General features: G+C 35.6%; 1 protein-coding gene across 2 annotated transcripts in view; it reads right to left on the bottom strand.

The window, feature by feature from the left end:
* Positions 1 to 15,611, bottom strand: part of NDFIP2 (Nedd4 family interacting protein 2) — a 44,700-nt gene that overhangs the window by 16,342 nt on the left and 12,747 nt on the right. The window contains exons 2-5 of one of the 2 annotated variants that reach the window (XM_040056354.2): positions 9,674 to 9,830; positions 8,118 to 8,245; positions 4,378 to 4,437; positions 1,248 to 1,335 (exon numbers count right to left, since the gene is read on the bottom strand). In XM_040056354.2, coding sequence (XP_039912288.1) covers positions 1,248 to 1,335; positions 4,378 to 4,437; positions 8,118 to 8,245; positions 9,674 to 9,830 — 433 coding nt within the window. The remainder of the gene's footprint in view (positions 1 to 1,247; positions 1,336 to 4,377; positions 4,438 to 8,117; positions 8,246 to 9,673; positions 9,831 to 15,611) is intronic. The other variant, XM_040056356.2, reaches the window with a different exon arrangement.

Below are 15,611 nucleotides of genomic sequence, written 5' to 3'. Positions count from 1 at the left end.
TTAAAGAACTTAAGACATATTAAATTAACAATCCCTTTGGCCTCCAAGTACAGTGCTAATGAAGGCCTGAACCAGAATTTAAAACAAAGAAAAAGTTCACACAAAGGTCTAAACAGATTAAATACAAAAAGGTTATAGAACATAGAAAAGGGAGAGAAAAATAAAGTGAAAAAGAAAAATTAAGTCACACCTCCCTTCACTCCCAAGAATATACTCCTTCTAGGCTCCAACTACAGAAAGAGGTCAGACTACAAAATTCACTTTGCTACTCTATAAGCATCTTTATAGATTTGCTTTGTGAGGCAGAGACATTTTTATCCCAAGATGGCAACACCACATCATACACCAAAATGAAAAAAACCTTCTGTGAAAGCATTGTAACCTGTGTCTGCCACAGTTAAAGAGATTGCAAAAAAATATTACAGACAAAAAGAACTATTATGAAACCTAGGTTGAAAGACATAATGGAGATTTCAGTGGATAATCAATCAGCTTTAATCCTGATGAATTTTCAGCAGAACAGATATATCCCCAACACCAAACTTCCATCCAGGTTGCCAAACATTTTTTTCAGAAAGGGAAGAAAACCCCAGAAATTAGAAAGAAATAAGCAATTGATAAAACTAACACAGCTTCCTCATAAGAACAGCTTCTAGTTGCTAAGTCTAACTTTGCTTAATGCAGTACACAAGTTACAAGACATGCACAGTGTGCACACAGTACATGACAAAGAGCTACAGGAGGGTTGGTTGAAATCTGAAGGTTATCTGAAGACAATGCATTTTTATATGACAGTGGTTAGTTCAACCTGAAAATGGGTATGGTTGGATTTGTTCCAAAAATGAACCCATAGCAGCCTAATTCACTACACTAACATCAGCAACTTTGATACAGCACATCGTCTCGCTCAAATTTTTTCTAGTTAAAAATCAATTGCCAGATTCCTGTGATCTAGCCTTTAATTCAAGTTGGTGGTCCAACTAGAAGATGATAGAATTTCCAGTGCTAGACCTTCAAGTATTTGCTATGATTTTGCTTTGTCTCCTTATCTGTGACAGACGCCACCAAAAAAAAAGGCAACATATTTGCTGTATCTGGAAGAGGAAGTGTTTATATCTGTGCACAGGCAGAAAAAACTGTTCATTACAGTACATTAATGCAGTTTATCACAGCTCTCTTTTATAGTCCATAGGAAAAAGGTACAGTTAAGATATACCTCAGTAGGTCTGGGATACAAGATAACTTACTGAAAAATGCCAACATGAAGATGCCATCATTGCCCACTCTAAGCTGATCTGCATCACTGAAATCATCCCGTGGTGGATACTCTTCTTCCTGGATTTACAGGTTAGTGATAATTTAGTGAAAAGTTTAGAATAACTATCTATAGGATAAAGTATTAATCATGTTTCTAAAGCTAGCAGAAAATTGACATTTCTGTAACACGTCCACATAAATGAAGTTTTAAAAAAATAATTTATAACTCTAAAACAAGTTTTATTTGTTGCTTATATTGACAGAGCCCAAATTTCCTGAAAAAGTTTCTGTAGAAGATATGTACATACTGTCTATTCATCTTAAATGAAGCTAGAATTATTTCAGACTAGTACTTTGACAATCAAAACCAGCATACTTTTTTTTTTTACTGCAACTCTCTTGATATGTAGCCAAACTATTAAGTATTTTTTTCAAAAGTCATCACACAGTATGCTCTATACTTTTCCTGCTGGAAAGGTTTTCTAATAATTTCCTTAATATAAAATAAAAGTTATAGAATAAAGTTAGTACCTTAAAATCAAGTGCTGATGCAACAGCACTGCACTAACCAATTTTATAACCCACAGCAAAACATAAGCAAGGCAAAGAACACCCCCCAGGGTCACTAGAGGGCGTGAGCACATTAGAAGTGTCTGAAAGGCTTCTAAACTCAAAAAGAACAGCACTTGAAGACAAACAAGAGACATCAGTCAAAACGATCCAAAGATTTCTGCCATTGTGTCAAAATGCTGGACCTTAAAATAATGAAAGTGAGTTGCTTTGTTCCTCAGAACCCAATTTTCAACAGAACTTGGCAGATATTATACATGCGGTTCCATGCACAGGTGAAATATTCCTCCAGCTGTAGACTGGCAAACAAAAGTTTTCACAATGACAGCACTTCCTAAAGAGCCTGATGAAAACTATGACCAATTAAACACCATTTTTATACTTAAATGAGTAATATCAAATCAATGCAGGGTGACACAAGTTAAATTATGCTGTCAGTAGCAGCAGTAAAATGGTCTAAACAGAAGCACAGGTAACATTCTTTTCCTAATTTTTCCTCCTATTACCATAATGTATTGGAATTGACATAAGAAATTACCTACAAAAACAAAGAAATTACGAGATCAAGTGAAATTTACTTGGCTGTTTCACTTACAAGCACTTACAACAGAAATCATGTGTATGACTAAAAGGGCATTAAACAAGCACAAGTGATTGAAAGCTCTGTTATACATTCCCCTTTGTCAATAGAGCAACGTAATTTACCAAGATATGGCAATTAACCAAGGTATGGCAGTTAAAAACATGCTGTAGCAACTCAGAGCAGTCAGCTTCACCCTTGGTAACATGGCCATGAAATTCCAGCTATGCTCTGTATTTCAGATTAATTAACCAAGACACTGTATCAGATCACTTACTTAAAAAACACTGCTACTCACACAGACAATTCCAGTGGAAGCACAAAAAGCCAGTTAAACAACAATCCTAAGGGGCTGTAATTCAACTCCACCTAATATCAGGTGTTCCTAAACAGTCATCTGAAATGACTAACAAAGCATCAGTTTGTTTAGCTCAACTTCACTGCAGCTACAAGACTGATGGAGAAGAAGGGAATGGGAGGAAAAGAAGAGCTGAAAAGGCATTAAAAAAAGAGCTGCATTTGAATGTGTTTATCTCTGAAATGCATGCCATAAAACTTCCTTTTTCAAGTCAGGATAAAAAAATGTTTTCAATTTTAATTTCACACAGTTGACAAAACCCCATACATAACAATTTCGGACTTTTTAAAAACCATCTGCTAACTACTGTACTTTATATTGGCATTTCCAAAACAATTAGTGAATTATGCTCCATGTAAAAGTTGCCTCAGAAAAAAGAAAATATTGCTCAATGACAGTAACAAATTTAGCAGAGGCTTCTCTGAGGCTTAAACCTGTGAGAAAAACCTGTCAATAAACACAGCTCAGGAACATGAGAGCAGATATTTGCATACTGGTGTAAAGTGTGAACAAGTATTAATTTATCACACTCCATGTCAAAAACGAAGATGAAACTGAGTTCTCTTTACTGTCTCCAAACACTAGCATACAAAAACTATGAGTGCTTAAGAAATACTTAGAATACTTAGAAATTAAATCAGCCTACATCCACATCATTTAGGATTATGAGATTTTATGAGCAGTCCTACAGACAGAAAACTGACCACTGCTCAAGTCCCACTGATACTGGCTGGCTGTCTTCCAGTGCTCTCATTTGATCTGATTAGTGATTGATGTGATCTTAATTGCCCTAGTCTGTCTTCAAATTCCAGTGTTTGCCACCATGCACTGAGGAATGAAAATGGGCAATGAAGAACAACTGTCCTCTACGCTGATGCTTAGAGTTAAACATACTTTCCAAAATACTCTTCTGTTAGACAGTGACATTTTTATCAATGAGGTTATATATTTTATTTATATTTTTCGTTTTAATGAGAATAATGTTACATAACACACACAAGTCTATAAGATATGTAACAATGTTTCAGTATGCCATCAATTTTTCACAAATTTAGTCAAGTTAAGGAAGATGGACAGCATTTCTTGCTTTCTAAATAAGCTGACATCTGCAGGAACAGAGAACTTACTGTTCCTATGACCAGAGAAACATCTGAACAGGAAATTGTATTATCAAAATAAATGGCATGTCACCCAGAGTAATGTCTCTAAACAAAAGAACATCAAACGGTACACAGCATCTATTGAAGCTGAATCTATTAAATCCCCATAAACTCTCTGTAGTATTCTGCAGGAGGAGGACTGTTTTTTCTCCTCAATATTTTTTCACTTTTTTTCAAACTGAAATCTAGTATGGCATATAGGGAGACAACCACTTTAATCAAGTAAAGAACTACTAAACTGATATAACTCTTCCCAAAGCAGTGGTTACAGAGAAGAACTTCTGAGGAAAGGGTTAATTACTTAATGAACCCCATGAACTATACCTTCAGGATACAAACCAATAGGGAGAAGTTAATAGTGGGGGGGGAAAGGCACGATTAACCCCAGAACCATTTGTTTGCCAGCAGGAAAATTCATAGCAAAGTCTAAACTAGAGAGAACTATACCATACCTCTGGACGACTGAGGAATATTTCATCAAACAGACTCCTAGATTCCCTAAACTGGGCGTGCTAAGCATGTAAAAACAGAAAAACATAAGACAAATGCAACTGAAAAGCATTAAGTAAAAGCCATTCATTGCAACATACAAACAAAGTCATTAAACTGTTAGCAGTATTTTTGTCCATTTAAATTGCCCTTTCAAAACTGACCTTGAGAATTTGAAAAGAAAAAGCCAGTATAACTAATGCTATCACTACTGATGACACAGGTCTAGTGTAATTTCTTTGATAAAATGAGATACCTGGGAATATTTGAGAGGAATACATGTTTATACACAATCTATTCCAGTAGGACGAGCGACACAAATAATTATAAAGTTATTGAAAGTTCCAGTAAATGTTAAGTTTAAATTGTACATATTATCTGTTAATACAGGGCCTACGATGAAGTATTTACTATGATTAAATTAAGGATCTTTTTAAGTGGTCTACATGATTTGAGGGAAAAAATATGAAAGCTGTATAATAAGTGTACTGCCCTTCCATGTCATTTTCCACTCTTTTGCTTTCTGAGTAGATTTGAACCCTCACTTCCCACTCTGGAGTACACCATGAAAAAGATCAGCTTCACATATTGTTCAAGGTAGCAAAAGGACATTTAACTTTTTCCAACTGTTCACATTATTGCAGTAAAGAGGCAATAAATCCTCATTTACAAGGAAGAAACCAGAAGTTTAGAACACAGCAGAGTTCACATTTGTAAGAGCACTAATTTCATAAGGCTGAAAATAAAACTGAAAAAATCTACACGTTACATCATTTGTCTATGTTTTGCAAAGTGTGTAACATGCAGGTCAGATAATGTCTGCAGCTGTCATTTGTGAAAGTGAGAAAATAATTGAACTTTGCACTGCTGTTATATAATTAAGTTACTTATGTGTTCTTCCATGAGTATTAAGAGCTAAACCCTTCCCTAAAGATGGCAAACCACCACTCAAACTGTAACAAGAGCCTTCTTTCTTATTCCAGCCATCTGCCACATTAAGACAGTCTTATTACACAGTCTTAGTCTATCTCAGTATAAGTCCAGAGGTATTAAATAAGGTAGGGATTTTGCAGCAGTATCACATGGTAAGATAATTAAAACTGCACTGGCACATGATTTTAGTATCATCTACAAAACTGAAATTCAGCTTCAGCATTTCCTACTTTTTCCCCAAATCCCAACTTTGCAACCTTAATGCTGTTTCTCTAATACAGCTTGTGTGTGTGCATGCATTTGCTTAAAAACCAAAAACAAACAAAAAAAACCAAAACAAACAAACAAACAAACAAACAAAAAAAAGCAAACTGAGCAGAATTACTGTCAAACTTGAGCTCTACAGCAGTCAGCAAGAATGTCACTTCCACATACACTTCTGAGAGTAACTTAGTACAGCCATAAGTCTAGAATCTTTTAGCTTTGGGGGAATGACAGTGTGTGTTCCTACTGATTTTTCATTAGTGAAATCCTTGTGGTGTTAGTGCTTGAATTTCAAGCTCTCCTGTATGTTCTAGCAAAGCAGACTGTGAAAAAGTTTATTTCTCACTTGATCACTGTATCCAACTCTCTTGCCTGTTACCTCCAGATTCCTTTTCCCTCCCTGGTCTTCATTTCTCCCATATCAGCTTCAGCTGCTTTCCTAGTACTACAATTTGTCCCCACTTGGGTTCCTTTCTCCACCAATCTCAGTTAATCCTTTTCCCTCCTGTTTCTCATTTAAGTCTTTCTACTCTGTCCATATCATCGCCCTCCACTCATTCTCACCTTTTCTTATTTTGACTTAGACCCATCCTCTCTGATCCCTGCTAGAGCCAGTTACCTCCCTGCTCAGTCAAAACCACACTCCTCTTCCCACAACATGGAAGGTTCAGAGGCTCAGCCATTGTCCTTCCCTCCACCCACAACTGAAGAGAGCTGAAGCTAGTGGCTTTCCTCTTCCCTTATAATTGAAGGCTAAGAATAAAAAAACTGCTTCAGGGCACACCAGAAATTGCTTTTCTCAGGTCCAGTGTTTTCACCAAAAGTAGTCAAGAGCAGCCATAAGGTTTATCTACTTTTAGTTCTGTAATTCTACTCTCATACAGAACATTTGAGAATGCTCTCTGGGAGCAGCACATCTGAAATACCATCCCCTCCAGAGCTATGAGCAGCCGAAAATTTTTAATGCAAGACCATCTCCATGCATTTATAAAATTTGAAGCTGTATGTATCAACTGAGGAAACATTTTTCAAAAATCTATGGTTTGACTAAAACCAGGCAGACTGCTTGAGGAAGGGGAAAAGATGTTTCTGTCACAGTGACCTGAACTTCTGAGAAAGAATAAATAAAAGTTTGAAATGACAAAATAAAGACAAAATATACTTGTTGTGTATACTTGTTTGTTTGTTTCGCTTAGCTTTACTCTGGAAATTGGCTGAACCTCAGGCTGAGTTGTCATGAGAGATTGCTTGTATGGCTGAAATTGGCACTTCATAGGGTTCTAGGTGTAAGAGCAAGAATGCTGCGAGAGCTGCACTTCCTGTCGCAAAGTCACAGGTACTCTTCAAGTTAGGGTTGGGTTATTAATGCCCCAAATTCATAACTTCACAATAAGGGTTTCATTCAGACCAGTACTTCAGCAAAAGTTTTACTTATGGGACAATGGAGATCATCCCATCACTGCTAAAACTTAGCAAGTAAAATCTCTGTGGTTTCCTACTGAATTCAGTCGAACAGATTTGTGTGACACTGTCACTGGTGATGCTACACAAAGCCACTTTAACATTAGCTGTGCATACCTTAAAGCGAGTGTTGTGCATGGCGAGCACTGTGCAGCAGCCAAGGAAGGATCTGCCTCCTGCCGGGTGAGTAAAGGTGCTTTTCCAGTCACAAGCATACCACAGCCAGTAAGATTTTAAATGTATATCAAATGTAATCACATTTGATCTCAAGGAGGAGATTTTTAGTGAAAGCACTGGAAGCCTTTTTTTGGGTATAGTATATTATGGTCAATACTACCAAGCAGCAGAACTTCCACATTCCCAAACTTGAGAGAAAATAAAAAACTTACTTACAAAACTAACATTTACCACTAACTGCAGATACCGATCTTCTATTTTGAAGACTGTATTCTTCACATGGTTAATTCTTAAAAAACTAGAAACACTGAATATATGCCTATTAATTGTTTACCACAACTCACGTAGTGGCTTTTTTTAAGTACTTGGAACATTTCTTTGAATTTCAGGATTTAAGTTTCCATAGATCAAACGACAGGAACCTTTCCTTTTAAAAACTATCTACACGATTTGGGGTCATGACCCTTCCAGACTGTTGAAATTCTCCCTTCCTCCCTAAAGGTCTTTGGTAAATCTTTTGGTTTTACCATCCAAAACAGCACGCATTCGTGGTAACTCTACAAAGTAACTTTAGTAGGGATACCTAATTAAAAGTTGACAAAACACTGACTAAAACTATTAAAACAGGGCAAAATTTGGCTTTTAAAGATGTTTGCACAGCTATGTTTTCAAAAGACTGAATAAGATGTGCTTTTTATAGTATTTACAACTAACTTACACTATCCATATAAACCTACACATCCAAAATATTTAAACCATCAGCCCACCATTATTATAGTAGTGGGTCACAATATGGGCCCAATCATTATAAATAATTAGCCTAACATGTTTCACAAAACTGAAATACAACAGAACTGTTATCACTTACTCGCTGGGCAACTTCAGCGGCAGCAGCTGCCATGGCTGCAGCTTTGGCCTTCTCTGCTTCATCGTACGTAGGAAGAGAGGTAGCTACACTGTATGGAGGTGGTACAGGATAAAACTCATTGTGTGTGTCTGTTCAAAATAAAGAGGTTATTTATTTTTAAACCAAAAAGATGCCAAGAGTATTAACTTTCACATGCACGTAATTATTTACCTTTAAAGTATATTTTTTTACAGAGGCTGAAACTGAGGATATTTGCATTTTAAGTTCCTAAAAGTATTTATAAAGAAAACCTTTTAACAATTTGATGGTACTTTGAGATGCTACCCAAGGCAGAAACATAGGTGCTGGCGAGGAGTCAACAAATTTATGAAGAAAAAGACACATATTTTAGTTAGTTATATCACCAGGCATTCCAGCCAAATGCCTTTTATCCAATCCTACAAAAAAACATACACACAAAAATCTTAAAAAAAAGGTTTTAAACATCAGTATCAATCTGTTACTTCAGTCCGGTAATAGCCATGCTGTATTCTTATTAGTGTGGCCTTGTTGCCAACTCCAGCTGCTCTCTGAAAATCAGTTTTTCCAAGATTTCAATTTCAAAATATTCTTTTAAAAATTGTTCCTTCCATCAAAATGGACCACAGACTTCAGTCTTCTGTGTCATAACAGTACAACATCACCATATAGAATTATTAACAATATTAATTAAAAGTACTTAAAATATGCCTTGAGCTTCATCCTACAGCCAGCAGTAGCTTGTTAGAAGGGTGTTTACATGGTAAAGATTTGCCAGCACAGGTCACATGGTCAACAGATTTGTCAGCACACCAACACAAGGATGTTATATATAGAGATAATTCCACACAGCTATGTATTATACTTGCAAACACTGTCTCAAAGAACAGGGACAGGAAACTGTTCTTTTAACAAACATTTAAAAAATTAGGTTGGCAGTTACTCCAAAAATATTTATTTGGCACATGGGAGACACAAATCCATGCAACTTTACTTAAACAGGAACTTTGATGTTGCCTGCTGTTAAGTCTCCCATATTGCCAAGAAAAGTCACAATTTCCTAAGAAAGGAAGCAGTGAATAAATGGATAAAGAGATCCCTTACTCATTTTTCATTATTAGTTTTATTGAGACCCTTTGAAGCAAAATTTACCTTTTCATGGCAAAATTTCCATCAAACCATGTCACACGCTAAAAGAAGAGTTTTTTATAGAGAGGCAATGAAAATTGCTAATGAGGTCTAATAATGGAGTATTACTCAAAGATGTAGATTAAACGTGGAAATGAATTATAAGCAGACTTAAATAAAACCTATTAAACTAATTAACGAACATCCATTTAGTCTTGCAATTGAAACAATTAGTGTAATTTACAAGTGTGCTTCTTCTGAACAAACCAAAGGGCTGCACATCAAAGGACAGCTTTTTATTGCAACTGTGTGCATGGAAAAAAAAATTACACAGCAGCATCAGACCACTTTGAACCACGGGCTGATTCATACGCACTCATCCCTGACAAGCTGCTATTTGAGAAAAATACCTGAGGTTGCAGCTGCTTCCACAGCTATGCTACAGTAGGGAGGAGGGGAAGTATCTGCCTCAGGTAAGGTTGCTGTCTGCGGAGGCTGCGGAGTCTCTGCAGATGTCGAAGGCTGCTCAGCTGCCAAAGACTCTGTGGGGTCATCCTCATTGTGAAGCTTAGGAGAAAAACAAACACATTTCAGAGGAACTCAGGGAATAGCTCCCGTGACAACCTAAGACTTGCAGAGACATGTTCAAAGAGAGACAAGATTACTCTCATCAAAAAAAACAAATTATTTACAAAACAGCACATGACCACTTCAAGTAGTCCAGCTAAATTCTTTTAAGCAATCAGCTAAAGATTATCTTGACTGCCTTGCCTTTTTTCCCCCCAGGAATGGTTTTCTTCTTAGTGATTTTGAGGGAGTTTTAAAAATTTGGAGTTCTCCATCATTACTATATGGCAAAATACTATTATATGAATATTTTAATACTATTATTTTTTTTTCTTATTATAGTCATAAAATGTATTAACCTATTTTAAAACACATCAGGTGAGAAATAATACTGTTTATGGTATTTATCTAGAAGAAAAAGAATTAAGACATATTTCTACTTCTGTAACTGGGACTTTCATTCTCTTGCATCATCAAAAAGCTTCTCCATGCTAATTCTAAGGCTTCTCAAAACATTCTGCTTTTCTTTAAACTTCTGAAACAATCCTTCCCCACAAAACTTCAAGTTGCTGGTTTGGTTTTTTTCTTGATTAAGATACAGTTTAAAAAAGACATGTCCAGTAAAGCATATACAGAAATAAGAATTTGGATAAGGAAGAATGTTGATTAAAACTGTGGAATTCAGAACCTGTAGCTAATATCTTTTCTTAGAGAAGACATTTTTGATTCTTTTAGCTAACTTGATAGTTCTGAGAATGTATCAAGCTTCTAAAAAGAAAGAGTACTAGAATTAAAAAAGTGCTGGTTCCCAGTAGTGTGAGCTACAAGATAAGATGCCTAGAAGGCAACGACTGAAGTACCACATGTAAAAATCAGATCAAAAAATAGGATTAAGTTAAACATATCTAAAAGAATTCTATAATCTCAAACTGATACTTTTTACAAACACCCTAAAGCAAAATATTATTTCAGTAACAAATATTAATACTATAACTACAGTTATTGCCTATTAGGCAAAGTACAATCAGATTACTGGGAAAAGCACCTTCTGAGAAGAATGCTAAAAATTTCTTATTAAGCAGCGTCACACACCAAAATTGTTTTAATATGCAGATTACATCAAAGTTCACAGAATGGCTGAGGTTGAAAGGGTATTCTGAGCCCAGGTAGTTCAACCTCTCTGCTCATGGAGAAGCACCTACAGCTGGATGTATGAGACCACATTCAAATACCTTTTGAATACCTTGAAGGATAGAGACTATACGGGCTATGTGGAAAACCTGTTTCAGTGCTCAGTCACCTTCACATTACGAAAAATAAGGAAAAAAATAAAGAAAAAAACGTTTCCTGATGCCCAAAGGTCACCCTTCAATAGAAATGATAGGTGTTTTTGAGGGTTTCTGGGTCCTGAGCAATCAGACCATTTAACGCCTAAACAGTGATCCAGAAGTAGCAGTAATATGAGAAATATTTTTATCCATTTCAAGTAGTTAAAGCCAAAGAAAACAAAAGCACTTCAATATTACCTAATATACTCTGGGATACAGAAAGCAAGTGAGAATACAAACCACTCAACTCTAAAAAGGTTGATCAGATCAGAAAAGGAAGCTGAGAGCTACAAATGTTATGGTTCTAAATTAAGTACAATAATTCACAAGAAAAATCTAGTACTGCAATGGATAGAGCCAAAATAAGCCCATTCTTAAATAAAACCGATTAAGTATAGAATAAAGAGCAAAACATTACTGGCATGGTTCTTACACTAATGGCTGGTAACTTACCCTCATTTGGGATATGTGCGTAGTTCTGACTATCCCACCAAAACAACCTGGCCTTTTGGGAAGGGGAAAAAGTAAAGTAAACTTAAATGGATCTCTGTTACTTCCATTCTTCCTCTCCTGTCCTCCTCCTCTTCAATCACCACAACTTTTTTTCCTACCACACCACAGTAAATGCTGTCACTATTCTGAAGATAGAGAGATCCACAAACACACAAACATGTAATTGGTCAAAAAGCATATTACTCCTAAAACAAAAAAAAAAATTGCCATTCCCCAGAAATTTAATTTTACATCTTCTACATGCTTTCTTGAAAGCTGTTTAACTCCAAATTATCTGTAACATACTAACAGTGGAGTAATTTAGTAGATGATGGAGTTAACATGAAGATCAGACAAGAACACGTACATGAGACTTCTTGCCTTCAAAGACAAAGTTAATGAGTCATTCAATGGTTATAGCAACTGCAATTAGGAAATGGAAAAATTCCATCCTAAGGGTTCCATACAATATAGACCCGTTAAACCCTATAGTGCCACACAAAGTTCCTTTATTTTGTAAGACTTATATTTAGGAACCAAGTATTTCTATTTACCCTCTCTTCTATTATAGAGGCCTCTCAGAAATTATGAAAAGCACCAAGGTTATCCTAATGCAGCCACTTTAAGAGAAATCTTCACCCCTCTTATAAAAAAAAAATAAATAAAGCCCCTCACACGCAAAAAAATCAACAAAGCTAAAAAACTCACAATAATTGGATTAAGTAGCTTGAGCATTTACAGCTGGAATAATAAACACAAGTTGTTCCATGAACACAAACTAGCTTTTGTTAGTTCTTGTTCAAGTGTCCTGTATCCTACTCCCTCCTCAAGGCAGTAACATAGCTCCTTTCAGAGAACTACTTTGCTGGGTCAAAACAAAAACAACAACAAAAAAATAAAATAAAAAAAACTTGCCACAGAACTTGCCCCAGTAAACTGGAAATTTTGCCCACGCCAGCAGCATAGACAGCAATGGTTATATCATTTTGTCTTGTAGCAAACTCTTGTCTTCACAGAGCACTGACTCTCCTCTCTTGAGGTACCAGGAATCTAACTACCTTTGAGCTTCCCCCTTCACGTTTAATTTTGGCTTCTACGGGCGGTAAATTTAGAAGTTATTTTTGGAGACAGGGGAAGAAGAGGCCTGACACTCCTCATAGGCTTCATTGCCATAGAAACCAAGCTAAAAACAACCAGAAAGGAACAGAAAATGTCTGTCTCAAGACATTACTTATGCTATGTACTTAAATGTCACCTGAAGCAGCATTTAACATTGAAAGTATATAAACAGTATCCAAGATTTTCTTTTCCAATAGTAAGAATGTTTCACCTACTTTTTAATTAAAGTATTGAAGAGATCTCACAGTTCATCGTCTCAGCCCCTCCCAAGCCTCCAGTGAACCATTATTTGGTGGTAGGCAATGCAGCTGCTTTTGTCAAGATTATGGTCAAAACAATTACCAAGACCAATTAAACCACAGACAATTGTAAATTAGTGCCTTCTTCTATTTATTCCCTCACATTTTAAAAATGGGTGACACTGAAGATTTTTTTCTTCGTGTTTTAGTCTGTACTTGGGGTTATCTGACTGACTATATGAAGCTTCACTATTAGAAGAGAAAGTGAGTACTTTGCTATTAGACATATTACTCAAACTGTCAATGCCAGTATTTCAATCCCTGCTTTTTGCTGCCATCAAAATACAGTACATTACAGGCTCATATTCTCAAAAAGTATCTATGATAGGACATGTAAAATACCAAGATCAATTGAGGAGCAATGGCTATTCTGCTGACAATGACTAAGTCTCATGCTAACTACAAAAGGGTAAACAGCACAGGATAACACAATAGTTTCCTTCATATGATTTTTACCCTATATTATCTTCAGCTTCCTTCCCAGAAAAGATCTACAGAACAGTGATTCACTACCTCATTTCAGAAGAAGTTAAAATCAATGCCAGACCTTTCAGCACCAAAATACTGTATAAAATACAGCTATCTTTATTTTCTACTTCTACATTAATGTATTTTTAAAAGAAATTATTCTTATACAATGTAGACAACTATTCCTTCTACAATCGATTTCCTTAAGTCTGTTATTTTGCATAATTATTTCCAAAGGAATCAGATGCAATATCTGAAATCAGCTGACAGCTTACTAAGAAACATGACCCATGAGAAAGTGCTTAGAACAGAAGCTTTTACTGAGGGGATGGATGCAGATACTTTAAATGTTTAGGCTTATCAAAATAAAAGTGGAAGATCTGATTCTCTACTTAATATTTATCTATCTGCAGATAGTAACTTTATCTGACTTTATCTGGGAGATGTTTGCTCTCCCAGCTAAACAGTTTGCTTCATTTCTGATGAACTGATTGGACAAGAGTGGCAATATAAGCAAGTTATTCAATTATGCCATTAAAAAAAAAAAAATCAGGGAAAAAGGATAGAATAAGATGTCTGCTATCACGTGTACCAAAAATACACAAGATTAGATAAAGTGCATTGAAATAGCACATGCTAATTCTAGTCATGGTGTACAAACATCACTCAACTTCTGTTACCTGATTTTACATTTCAAAAGCTGCTCTTTATTCATAAAATATGATTTATGGAAACCAGTATATTATAAAATTATTCCAACACAATTAACTTCAACAGCATATTGCACATATTTTAAAAATTATTTTTTATAAATTATTTTTTATAAACATGTTTTTTTCACGTTGTTTCCATAATTTCTTTAGTGTAGCACAAAATTATGCAGGGGATACTGCCATACAAGTTAAAAACACAACAAAACCCCAAATATCTAGCCAGCTTTCTTTTCCTGTTTCTTTTAATACCTTTACTACCAGCTCATCTTGTCAAAATGTGACTTCTAGGTAAATTTTAGCAGTGATGGTTCTGGCTGGGGCACCACAGAGCTACACATAAATTCTCACTAGCAATCATAAATTACAAAGCACCTTTTCTACTGAAATTACATTTTTGAAGAAGCTTTGACTAGTTCAGTTTCGACCTTACAATGATGAGTTCATGGGCTCTTCCAAACTGTATTAAAACTATGACAATACACTGAAGTTCCATGATGTTGGACTTAATATTTTGCTTCAAGTAAAACTGTGGAGACAACCAAATATATGACAGAAGTTCAAAATTTATATGCAAAACAGTCCATTGATACACTTCCTTCACAGAAAGCAACACTCTTGGCAACTGAGATTTATCTTTTTCACTTGGTAGAAGCTACTTTGGTCTTCTATAATCAATTTTTTAGATTATGACAAAAGGTCAACCAAAAATGTCCATTTTTTGCAGCTTCTAGCATTGGAGAGGAAGCCATGACAGACTCAAGATTGCCAGTGCAGTGCACAAAAAGAATTCCGACGCTTCTGCATTAGATTAATGACATCTTCCATATTGGTACATGTTCCATACTGGTACACATATTTATACAACAGAAATCATAACATGACAAATAGGATAGGTGCAACAAACAGTGGGTTAAAAACAAAACAAAACAAACTATCCTCTTCGAAAAAGCTAGCAGGGAGCTTTTCACATCTGTGTTTCACTTGATGCTTTCATTGGCTGAAAGTCCTTTGACACTTGACTACTGGTAGTGATTTGTATGTTTGCAATAAACTGCTCTCTACAAATGAGGCACGAAAGCAGAGATCTCTTTCTGCATAAAAATAATTCAACAAATATAGGCTGCAAATTTAATGTTTGTTTTGTAACCACATAGTACATTTTTCAGCTTTACTAATCTAGATGTAAGATTTATCTGTAAATAGCAAAACCTTAATCTTGGGATTTTCAAGGCAAAAAAACCCACAAAACAAAACAACAAAAAAACAAACTTGAAATAAAATTTTATTTTGAACCTGTTAGAAAAACACTTTGTGATGTTTCTTTTTCCCGCATGTCACCTAATAGTATCAACTGGTCATGCT

The sequence above is a fragment of the Hirundo rustica genome, chromosome 2 (genome assembly GCF_015227805.2).
Source record: "Hirundo rustica isolate bHirRus1 chromosome 2, bHirRus1.pri.v3, whole genome shotgun sequence".
NCBI lineage: Eukaryota > Metazoa > Chordata > Aves > Passeriformes > Hirundinidae > Hirundo > Hirundo rustica.
This window is presented reverse-complemented; position numbering and strand designations above follow the sequence as displayed.